The 11,651-nt window shown below is 48.4% G+C and overlaps 1 protein-coding gene across 1 annotated transcript in view; it reads left to right on the top strand.

Moving 5' to 3' along the window:
* C3 (complement C3) overlaps positions 1–11,651 on the top strand; it is a 36,650-nt gene that overhangs the window by 22,263 nt on the left and 2,736 nt on the right. The window contains exons 25-35 of the mRNA XM_007460578.1: positions 362–437; positions 709–868; positions 1,880–1,978; positions 4,558–4,714; positions 6,191–6,354; positions 7,390–7,548; positions 7,697–7,756; positions 7,880–7,970; positions 8,092–8,143; positions 10,329–10,416; positions 10,535–10,621. Of these exons, the coding sequence (XP_007460640.1) occupies positions 362–437; positions 709–868; positions 1,880–1,978; positions 4,558–4,714; positions 6,191–6,354; positions 7,390–7,548; positions 7,697–7,756; positions 7,880–7,970; positions 8,092–8,143; positions 10,329–10,416; positions 10,535–10,621 (1,193 nt within the window). The remainder of the gene's footprint in view (positions 1–361; positions 438–708; positions 869–1,879; positions 1,979–4,557; positions 4,715–6,190; positions 6,355–7,389; positions 7,549–7,696; positions 7,757–7,879; positions 7,971–8,091; positions 8,144–10,328; positions 10,417–10,534; positions 10,622–11,651) is intronic.

Below are 11,651 nucleotides of genomic sequence, written 5' to 3'. Positions count from 1 at the left end.
CGAGGCCCCACCCCTCCTCTGAGAGCACCCCCTAACCTCTCTCTGAGCCCCTCTCTGAGCTCCCTGCCCCCCTGAGGCCCGCTTGCCCCTGAGAACCCTCCTCTCCCTGAACCCCCTCTCCTCTGAGAACCCCTTCCCCTTCTCTCTGATCCCCCCACCTTCTATGAGTCCCTCTCCGCTTTAAGCTCCCCTCCCTCCCATACGCCGGCCCCCTGCCCAGAGCCCCACCTTTCCCCTCTGGACCCCTGTCCCGCCCCTCACAGAATCTTTATCCTCTTTCTAAGCCCCTCCCCTCCCCGGCCTACCCACCCCAGCCGCCCCCTCCACTCAGCCTCTAGTGACACTTCTCTCCTCCCTGCAGGGTACACCCAGCAGCTGGCCTACAGACAACCCAACTCGGCTTACGCCGCCTTCCTGAACCGGCCACCCAGCACCTGGTGAGTCTCCATGATCAGCTTGCTCATCCTCAGCCTTGCACCTCCCTGAGCAGGGCCTGGATCCCGGCCTGGGGTGGTCTAGGCGGGTCGCCACCCAGAGTCAAGGTACCAGCCCGCTGTGTAACCTGCAGGCAACGCTGGGCCCTGAGCTTTGGGAAGGGAACCTGGGCCAACCAGGCTAGACCCTGCCTCTCTCTGCTCATTGGTTGTCTGGGATGCCAGTCTCCGGATCCCAGAGACAATTGGCTCATGCTCTGTACCCATCCACCAGGCTGACAGCCTTCGTGGTCAAGGTCTTCGCACTGGCCTCCAACCTCATCGCCATCGACTCCCAGGTCCTCTGTGGGGCCGTCAAATGGCTGATCCTAGAGAAGCAGAAGCCTGATGGAGTCTTCCAGGAGGATGGGCCCGTGATACATCAAGAAATGATTGTAAGAGGCAGAGATTCGGAGCAGGCTGGGAGAGGGGGGCACCTGAGCATCACAGGATGGACTGGAGGAAGATTCCGTCATCCACCCACTGCCCGATTCACTGTGTGTGGGAACAGGGAAATGAGGGAACTGAAAGTGTCATTCCTCCCTTGCAAAACCCAGAGACCTTCAGGATCTGGTGCAAAACGAAATTCCCCTGGCTCCCCATTGCTCTTAAACACAGAGCTCAGAGCTGTGGTCCTAAAAGTGTGCTCCCCAGGCCAGCAGCCTCAGTACTATCTGCAAACTTGTTAGAAATGCAAAATGTCAGGAATTCTCAGGCTGGACTCCAGATGCACCGAATCAGAAAATTTAGGGTCAACGCCTAGGAATCTAAGTTTTAACACCCTCCCCCGCCCACTCCCACCAGGTGTGCTGAAGTTGGAGAAGTGATGCCTTAGCCTGACCTTTCAGGCTTCCAGCCTCAGAGCCTTACCTCCTTCTTTCCGCACTCCATCTGTACTGCTGGGAGCCTTGCTCTATACAGACACAGGACCTTTGCACATGCTGTTCCTGCTGCCTGGCACGCTAACCCCTGCCCTCTTTGAGAGTTTACTCCTACTCACTGTTCAGATTGTGGTTCCAGCTATCATCCCTCAGGGACACTTTTCCGTGACTGAGTCACACTCCCACTGTCCTTTCTCAATGCCACATCCACTTCTCCTGTGCAGCACTCATCATCAGTTTGTAATTATATATTTGTTGATGAGCTGGTTGGTTCCTATCTGTCTTCCCTACCAGAAGGGGAGTTCCATGAGGGCTGGGGCCAGAGTCTGGTTTTCATCCAACATCTCAACCACAGCGTCAGCAACGTTTGCAAAATGAATGAATGAATACCAAAGAGCTTGACCCTCCTGGGGAGAAACTGGGAAGAGACCCAGCGCTGCCTTGACTGGCTGATCCTACAGTGGGGTTGGTTGGCGTGTGGGAACACACTGGTGACCCTATCCTTGTTTCCTGCTTCTCCTCTAGGGTGGCTTCAAGAATCCCGAGGAGAAAGACGTGTCCCTCACAGCGTTTGTTCTCATCGCGCTGCAGGAGGCTAAAGACATTTGCGAGGCACAGGTCAACGTAAGTGTCCCCCGCTCTCTCCCTTCTTCCTCTCGCCCACGCAGGACACATCCACCTGGGAAGGTGAGGTGTTGCTTTCGGGCCATTTCCAGTCCTCCCAGTGCTGTAACAACCACCGCAGCAGCCATAAGAGTATCTAACTAAGATAACTCATCTAAGAGTGTGACAAGTTTAAGTCCTGTAATCCTTGTAACAGCCCAAGAGGTAGGCTACTCTTATCATCCCCAGTTTACAGAAGAGAAAACTGAGGCACAGAGAAATCAAAGATCGGGTCCTTTCTGCCTGCATTACCATTGTCAGAGAGTTGTAGCCAATTTCAACAAAAGCCCCTTCAGCTCGCTTTCCACAGCACTCCTACATCTGTGTCCTTGCTGCTTCCCTAAAGAAAACTCAGCACACAGAGCTAAAAGGGGAGTGGGGGCGGAATCCTCAAGATTATTACCTTAGTCTGAGGGATCTTTCAGGAGATTTTTAAAGGGGTCCATGACCCCGAAAGGAAAAGCATTAAAAATGTTGGCTCATTGCTATCCCCTTTTCCTCTAGTTTTGGTTCTGAAGCAGAGAAGCTTAGAAAGACAGGCTCCCGAGAATCTGTAATCACTCCATCTGCTTTGCCCTGGGGTTTTGAGAGTGGGTTGTTTGACTTTTAGTTACCCTAGTGGGGAACCTCAGGACCTCCCCTTCAGCCAGCTGCTTCTCCCTCCTCAGAACCCCAGAAAAGAGGTGGAGGGGAGGGGGCTGTTACCTTTTATGCCCAAGAGGGACCCAGGCCTTCCTGGTTCCAACCTTGAAGATTTGAGAGAAATTGTAGCAGAAAAGAGCACTAGAACTGTGGGGTCAGACAGAACTGACCTCAAATCCTGACTCTCAGGCACTTCTCCTTGCTCGGCCTCAGTGTGTGCATCTGTAAAATGGGTATAATAATCTTTGCTTGTTTTTAGGACTCTCTGAGTTGTCCTAGATGTCACACACACATGTGTCCTAGTTATCATACGTGTGACCTAGATTGTACAAAAATAGATGGGAAATTTATTTTAGGGATCTAAGAATTTATCGAATTCAAAGATGAAAGTAGGGACTTCCTTGGTAGTCCAGTGGTTAAGGTCCGATCCCTGCTTGGGGAACTAAGATCCCACATGCCTGTGACGTCAAAAAAAAATGAAAATAGCCTCAGGGACTCTGCCAGGATGCTTTGTTCTTCATGTTCTCACATGTCTTTCATTCCCTTCTTGCCCAATAATTCAACTTTTCCCTGCCATCCAGCCTAACTGGCAGAACATGGCTGTCTTCCTTGGCGAAATAGTCAGACCAAGGCTAGAGCTCAGATTCGCAGTGAAGGATTCTGATTGGCTCAGCTTGGTTCAGGGATTCACCCCTGGACCAATCAGCTGAGGCCAGGAAGTAGGTCTCAGTGGGCAAATATGGCTGCTTCCACTGTGGCCCTGTGAATGAAAGGGAGGAGGTATTCTTACAACAGTCAATGACAGATGTAGGAGGGATAGCTGGGCAGGCAAAAGGATTGTTTCTTCTACAACACAGCATGAAGTATGGCATAGGCTGTGGAACCAGACTGCTGGCATTTAAATCAACAGGATGCTGCCCAGCTTGTGGAAGCCAGTTGTTAAATTTCCAGGACTTTGCAAGCTGGTTGTTAAACACAATCATTGTTAAAAATTCACTTATATAAACTTACAGTTAAACTGCAAACATTAAACACTAAAAACACAGGTAAGAAACACTTAAAATGTATCACTTCCTAAATATTTTGCTACCTTTTATCATTATTCTCTTGAGGTTATTTATGTCTATTGTATCTGTATGGTGGAAATATTATATGATGTTGTGTTACTGCCCATCTCTTCCCAAATCTACATTCAGTGATGCCACATTGCTAGGTTGAAATCAGCCATGAGAGTATTGACACCATGGAAATCAGTAAACACTTCAAATCATGTCTTCCCCCAATCCCCATCTTTCTGGGTCACAGTATTTTTTTCTGCGCAGTAGGATAATGATGAAAATAATACCTGTCTCATAGGATTTTATGAGATTAAATGAGCGGATATATGACTGGGACATAGTAAGAGCTAGCTGTGATGATGGTAATGATTGGATAAGAGGTGTTCCCTTGGTGTGCTGAATCTGCCTCATACTAGCTCACGAGTGCCTTTTGGGGGCATCTCTTCCCCACTGCATGTTCAGGGACATCACATTAGTAGCTTGAAATTGACCATCGTAGAAGTTTTTACACCACAGTAATTGGCAATCTATAAACTAGCAACCCCTCCACCCACCCACCCCCCAATCCCGTGCCTCCACTGGAGAGCTGGTTGTTAAACATTTACTAGCACAACACAGGGTATATAGACTCACCCGCCACCCCCCACCCCAGCACAGAGTAGGTACTCAGCAACAAAGCAGCTCACAATGGGAAACCCTCGAAAATAGACAGATCCAAGACAGATAGGTCCAAGGACAGAAACCACCTGGTGCCCAAGAAGTGATGCTTATGTGATCCTTACCAGTTCTCTATGGCAGCAACGCCCACCTGACCAGAGTACCCAATCCTCTTTCTCATAGAGTCTGGGGCGCAGCATCGCTAAGGCAGGAGACTTCCTTGAAGACCACTACGTAGAGTTGCAAAGACCATATACTGTGGCCATTGCTGGCTACGCCCTGGCTCTGTTGGGCAAGCTGGAGAATGCCCTCCTCAACAAATTTCTGAACACAGCCACAGGTGAGGGGCAGCCTGGAGGGTAAAGAGGGATGCATGGCTGGGGTGTGAGGGTGGCCCTCTCGAGCTGGGATGCATGGCTTTAAGCTACACTGGGATGGACAGCTCCAAGCTGAGCTGGGATGGATGACTCTGTGGTGTGAAAAGTTCTCAATGTAAGCCACACAAGAAGATTCATCGCACAATTCATTCAACAATGTTGAATGTTGTGTGTTGAGCACTTGCTATGACACAGCAGTGAGGTGTCATTAAGAACATGGGCTCTGACATCAGACAGATCTAAATTGAAATCCCACTCTGCCACTTTCTCACTGTCTGACCTTGTACAAGTTGCTTAGCCTCTCTGGACCTTAGTTTCCTCATCTTAAAATGATACCTATGTCATAGGGTGGTTGTAAAGATTAAATGAATAATGCAAGTAGAAAAGGGTCTAGCATACTGTAAGAGCTCTATCACTGATAGCATCGTTGCCTTTAATATTGTTAATAATATCATCATCTTAAGGGTAATTAAGATCCGATAAGATGATGCCATAGGGAATTCAGCACAGTGATGACACTGTATCAAGTTTGCACTCACTGATAATAACATATCTCAAGTAACATAATGTAACATATACTAAAGTGGCTTAACACAACAAAAGTTTGTTGTTGGTGAATGGCTCTCCTCCATACAGTGATGCAGGGATCCAGGCCTCTACCTTTTCCAGGCTCTGCCACTCTGGGGCCTCAGAACACATCCCATCCAAGCTGAAGGGGAAGTAGGAAGACTGTGCAAGGGAGGTGGACCGGACATGGAAGGGTCCCCATCATTGCCGTGCACATTCCATTGGCCAGAGCTCAGTCATGTGGTCATACCTACCTGCAAAGGCATCTGGGAGATGTAGTCCAACTGTGTACCCAGGAAGAGGAGGGTATGGTTCTTAGTGACAGTCTCTGCCATTGTTACTTTCTTAGGCACTTGGGACACCGCAGTGAATACAGCACAGGTCCTGCCATTATGGCCTCACACTGCAGTTGAAGAAAGAAATGAGTTAATAGATTACTGTAGAGCATCATAGTGCTGGGACGGGAGAAGCACAGGATACTTTCAGAGACAGGAGGAAGAAGGGCCTCACCCAGTCTTGGGGTGCCATTGAAGCTGAATTGTATAAGGTGGGTAAGAACTAACCAGGAGTAGATGGAGAAAAGATGCTCCAAGTCAAGGGAACAGAATATGCAAAGGCTCAGAGGTAAGAATGAGCATGGCAAGTTTAGGGAATCTCCTGCAGTGGGGCTGCAGTTCAGAATTCAAATGGAGAAGTGAAGGTTAATGAGGGAAGAGAATGAGGCAGGAGCCAGCAGATTGAGGACCTTGAATGTGGGCCAGGACACCTGAACACCAAGAGGTCTAGTATGAGTCTTTTTTCTGAGCTTTCTCTGAGCTATTTACAGGCTGGACAGAGCAGTGAGCATTATGGGGTGGGGGTTCTCCCTGCAGAAAGGAACCGCTGGGAGGAGCGTGGCCAGAAGCTCTACAACGTGGAAGCCACATCCTACGCCCTCTTGGCTCTGCTGGTGCTCAAAGACTTTGACTCTGTGCCTCCTGTTGTGCGCTGGCTCAATGAGCAGAGATACTATGGAGGTGGTTACGGCTCCACACAGGCAAGTAGCCCCAGACCCCCAGGCACCTGCATCCCAACCTCCTATGGCCTCCCATTAGCTTTCTGGAGAAGACACTGAGACCAAGAGAGGCAGTGTTTCTGTCCCATGAGCCAGGATGATTGGAATGAAGTTGAGAAATCTTTTTTTTTTTTTTTTTAATTGCAAACCCATCTATGGATTCTAGACTACATTCTGGATGCCCCAAGCTGTGTTCTGAGCCTCCTTTTCCATCCTGGTGTCTAGATCATGTTCTCAGGGCCCAGGTTCAGGTGTGAGCCTCTCTCTCCCCCGGTAGGTTCTAGACCATGTTCCCATTTCTACCACATTCCCATCTTATCCTGTCTCACTGGTGGGTTCTAGACCAGGTTCTTAATGATTCTAGGCCATTATCCAAGCCTTTCTCTCCCACTGGTGGGCTCTAGGCCATGTTCTCAGTTCCATCAAGCTCTCAGTGTTACCACATCTTACTGTGAGTTTTAGACCAGGTTCTCAGTTATTCTAGTCCCTAATGGGTTCTAGACCATGGGTTCAGTAACCTCAAACTCCAGCAACCTCAGATTCCAGTTTAACCCTTTTTCTTTCTGGTGGGCTCTCAATCACATTCTCAGTGTCAATTTTGGGTTCTAGATCAGATGCTTAGTGTTCCCAGATTCCAATTTTACTCTTTTTTTCATGAGTGGGTTCTGGACACATTCTCAGTGCCTCTAAACTCTTGTCTCAGACTCTCTCCTCTGGATGGGTCTAGACCACCTTCTCAGTGTGGCTAGACTTTCAGTCTTATGTTTATACTTTCTGGTGAGTTCTAGACATGTTCCCAGTGTCTCCAAGTTCTGGTCTGAACCTCTCTCACTCAGAGAGTTCCAGGACATGTCCTCGGTATCCAGCAACCCCCAGTCGTATTCTCACCCTCTCTGGTGGATTCTAGGTCACAGCCTCAGTGCCCCAAGTCTGATCTGAGTCTCTTCATCCTTCAGTGGATTCTAACCACTTTCTCAGTCGCCCAGATTCACCCTCTTTCTCTGTCATGGGCAACAGGCCACTTTCATGGTGTTCCAAGCCTTGGCCCAGTACCAGAAGGATGTCCCTGATCACAAGGACCTGAACCTGGATGTGTCCATCCAACTACCCAGTCGCAGCTCTCTGATCAGGCATCGTATCGTCTGGGAATCTGCTAGCCTCCTGCGCTCAGAAGAGGTATAGTCACCTGGCCAAACCCTCATCACTTTCATCCTCCATGCCAGTCAGAGTTTGCCAGGAGGCGGGAGGGAGGGCAGACGCCCATCACAGCCAGGGGAAGGCTTGGTTCCCAATGCTCTCTCTTCTCTCTCTCCACTCCCCACAGACCAAGGAAAATGAGGATTTCACATTAACAGCTCAAGGGAAAGGACAGGGTACCTTGTCGGTAAGGAACGGGAACCCACACCTTCTTGGCCCACCACTTTCTCTAGGTTCCCCTGCCCCAGAGGCACCCTCTCCTTCCCAAGTCAAGTGGGCTGACACCTTGTCTCCCCTCGCATCTCGCCAGGTGGTGACCGTGTACCACGCCAAACTCAAAGGCAAAGTCACCTGCAAAAAGTTTGACCTCCGGGTTTCCATACATCCAGCCCCCGAACCAGGTAAAAGGAGTCCAGACCCTATCTGTCACCCTTCCACCACCCCCATGCTAATGTCTCCCTCCCTCTTGGATCAGAACCCAGGAACCCCCCTCCCCCATCCTTCTGTCTTCTGTGTTTTTAGTCAAGAAGCCTAAGGATGCCAAAGGCTCCATGATCCTTGACATCTGTACGAGGTAAGAGATGGGCCACTGGGGTTCATCTTGGCCATCCCTCTGTCTCTAGCAAGACCTCTTACAAATAATAACTGTGACGCTTAATGCTTTCTGAGAGTGTATTGTGCATCTAGTCCTGTGCTAAATACCCACAAGGAGACAGCAAGCAGTCCTCACTTTGCATGACAGTGTGAGACTAGCAATGACAATGTAAGCTGAGTCTGTACAAAGTCATCTTAATCATCCATGAAATTACAACTGTTCCATGACCTTTATTTTATTTTTTTTAAACATCTTTATTGGAGTATAATTGCTTTACAGTGGTGTGTTAGTTTCTGTAGTTTCTGCTTTATAACAAAGTGAATCAGTTATGCGTATACATATGTCCCCATATCTCCTCCCTCTTGCGTCTCCCTCCCTCCCACCCTCCCTATCCCACCCCTCTGGGTGGTCACAAAGCACCGAGCTGATCTCCCTGTGCTATGCAGCTGCTTCCCACTAGCTATCTATTTTACGTTTGGTAGTGTATATATGTCCATGCCACTCTCTCACTTTGTCCTAGCTCACCCTTCCCCCTCCCTGCATCCTCAAGTCCATTCTCTAGTAGGTCTGTGTCTTTATTCCCCGTCTTGCCCCTAGGGTCTTCGTGACCTTTTTTTTTTTTTTTTTAGATTCCATATATATGCGTTAGCATACGATATTTGTTTTTCTCTTTCTGACTTACTTCCCTCTGTATGACAGACTCTGGGTCCATCCACCTCACTAGAAATAACTCAATTTCGTTTCTTTTTATGGCTGAGTAATATTCCATTATATACAAGTGCCACATCTTCTTTATCCATTCATCTGTTGATGGACACTTAGGTTGCTTCCATGCCCTGCCTATTGTAAATAGAGCTGCAATGAACATTGTGGTACGTGACTCTTTTTGAATTATGGTTTTCCATGACCTTTAAAAATTTTAGTCACAACATCAAAAACTCTCACACTGCCAGTTTTAAAGGTCTGGAGAAACGAAAGTATAGTAAGATGAGTATTTGTTGAGTACACTGTAATTTAAAACATTAGAACACTGAGACAACAATTGGTTGGGTTTCTTTTTCCCCCCTTTGTAAAACACTTATCCGAAGACAGTGTCTCCTTTTTTCTCTTTGTATAACTTATGAGATAAAGCAAGCATCTTTTCGTGCCACAGTGAATTGTCACGTTCTCTTCTAAGTTTGGGTCAACTTCCAATATTTCATTCTTTGAGCTTTCAATGTCATCAGATATCCAAGAGACCCTTTAATGTGATGGTTTTTGCTGGCGTCCCTTCCTCTGGGACATCCACATCCTTTTTGTCACAACCACTTTCCTCATTTATGTTGATCAGTTTGCCTCACTAAGTTCCTCTGGCCACATAGCTAGTCTTGCAAATGGCAGCAGAGTCAACCTCCCCATGGCCTGCTCTTTTTTCTCTAACTCCATTTACGTTTTACTCCAAGTTTACTTCCAGTGTTATCACTCTTCATTTCATGGTTGTGCTTTCATCTTTGTTGGCCAGTTCCCTCTTTCAATGATCTGTTTTTGTAAAATGTCACACAGGTTTTTTCCACTGTGAGAGAAAGGAGTGACACGACTCACACCTTGCTGTCTGTGTGTGAACTGAATAATGGATGCTCAGTGACCCAACAGACTCTGAAAGAAGGGATGTGATTGGTCATTGGTTGTGAGGTGCATCTGTTATTTATGAAGTGATTGGTGGAGTGAAGAGCTAGCAACGAGATTTGTACTTTATGCCATTACTCACGATGAATATTCCGTGGTACTGAAATCTGAACCATGGTGCTGAGGGACTGGTGTCATTGAACTAGACCACGGTAACGGAATCATGCAAAGTGAGAATATGCCCATATTCCTATATCTTCATCCTCTAGAACTAAGGCAGGGAGAGGTTAAGTAACTCATCAAATGTTACAAAGAGCTGGGATTTGAACCAAGGCAGTTGGGCTCCAGAACCTGAGCAATTAATCACCTTGATCATTATGCTACACAGTCTCTACTTATGCTACATTTCCTGTATTCCCCTTGGGGGAATGTTTCCTAAAATCGAACCTCACTCTATGCTGCTCTGTGGGAACTAGAGGCCTCAGTCCCTGATATGACCCCCTTGTTCAGGCAGTGACCCCACCTTAGGGCCCAACCCCTCTCCCCCTGCCCCATCCAGGTACCTGGGAGACCAGGATGCCACTATGTCAATCCTGGATATATCCATGATGACGGGCTTCTCTCCTGATATTGACGACCTCAAACTGGTATGAAGGTCTTGGGCTCGGGGGCTGGGATCTATGGGAAGGAGCCCAGGGTCTGGAAGGAGCTGGAGGGAGGGAAGGGGATGCAGGAGGGATTTTCACAAGCCTCACCCTTCCCCAGCTGAGCACTGGTGTCGACAGATACATCTCTAAGTATGAGCTGAACAAAGACTCCACAAAGAACACCCTCATCATCTACCTGGACAAGGTAAGGCTTCCATTGGCATCTTGACCCCTACCTGGCTGGCCTTTGCTTCTCCATTGGCCTTGTCTCCAGGTCAGGCCAGCCCCAGCCTAGGGGAGACAGGGTCTGGGATGCTGGTGTGGGAGGAAAGGGCATGTAAAACAAGGTCAACCCACCTTCTAGAAGCATCTCACCTTTTTTTTTTTTAATTTATTTATCTTATTTATTTATTTTTGGCTGCGTTGGGTCTTCATTGCTGCACGCGGGCTTTCTCTCGTTGCGGTGAGCAGGGGCTACTCTTCGTTGTGGTGCGCAGGCTTCTCATGGCGGTGGCTTCTCTCGTTGCGGAGCACGGGCTCTAGGCGCACGGGCTTCAGTAGTTGTGGTGCATGGGCTCAGTAGTTGTGGCTCGTGGGCTCTAGAGCACAGGCTCAGCAGTTGTGGTGCACGGGCTTAGGTGCTCGGCGGCATGTGAGATCTTCCCAGACCAGGGATCAAACCTGTGTCCTCTGCATTGGCAGGCGGATTCCTAACGCCTGCGCCACCAGGGAAGCCTGCATCTCACCTTCTGACCACTCATGTTCCAACCTCATTTTACACTTACTCCCTCCAGCCTCTTCTCATCAGAGTCTTGAACAACCATTGAAAAGAACCACCTTGGTTTAAAAAAAAAAGGTGCTCGGTGGAGAAAAAGGACTTCCCTTGCTCCCACCCCCTAGCATTTCTCTCTTTCTTCTCTTATTTTCTCTCCATCTAGCCTTCTCTTGCTGTCTTTATCTTGAACATGATTCCTTCTCTTTCCTGCTTATTTCTTCCCCTTCTCATATCCGCGTATCTTCCCTGCTAACTCCCTGTACCCTCAGCCCATGTTAATCAGCATAAGCAACACTTGCTACTATAATAAAACCCCTAAGAATATGGGGGTCTCAACACAAGAGACTTGTGTGTCCCACCCGTGTAAAGTCCAGCTGGTATGGGAGGTAAGGAAGGGGACTTCTGCTCCATGTGGTCAAGCAGGGATCCACGTACCTTCCATCTTGTGGTTCTGTAATCC

This window comes from Lipotes vexillifer, unplaced genomic scaffold, assembly GCF_000442215.2.
Source record: "Lipotes vexillifer unplaced genomic scaffold, Lipotes_vexillifer_v1.1 scaffold1011, whole genome shotgun sequence".
Classification (NCBI taxonomy): Eukaryota; Metazoa; Chordata; class Mammalia; order Artiodactyla; family Lipotidae; genus Lipotes; species Lipotes vexillifer.
This window is presented reverse-complemented; position numbering and strand designations above follow the sequence as displayed.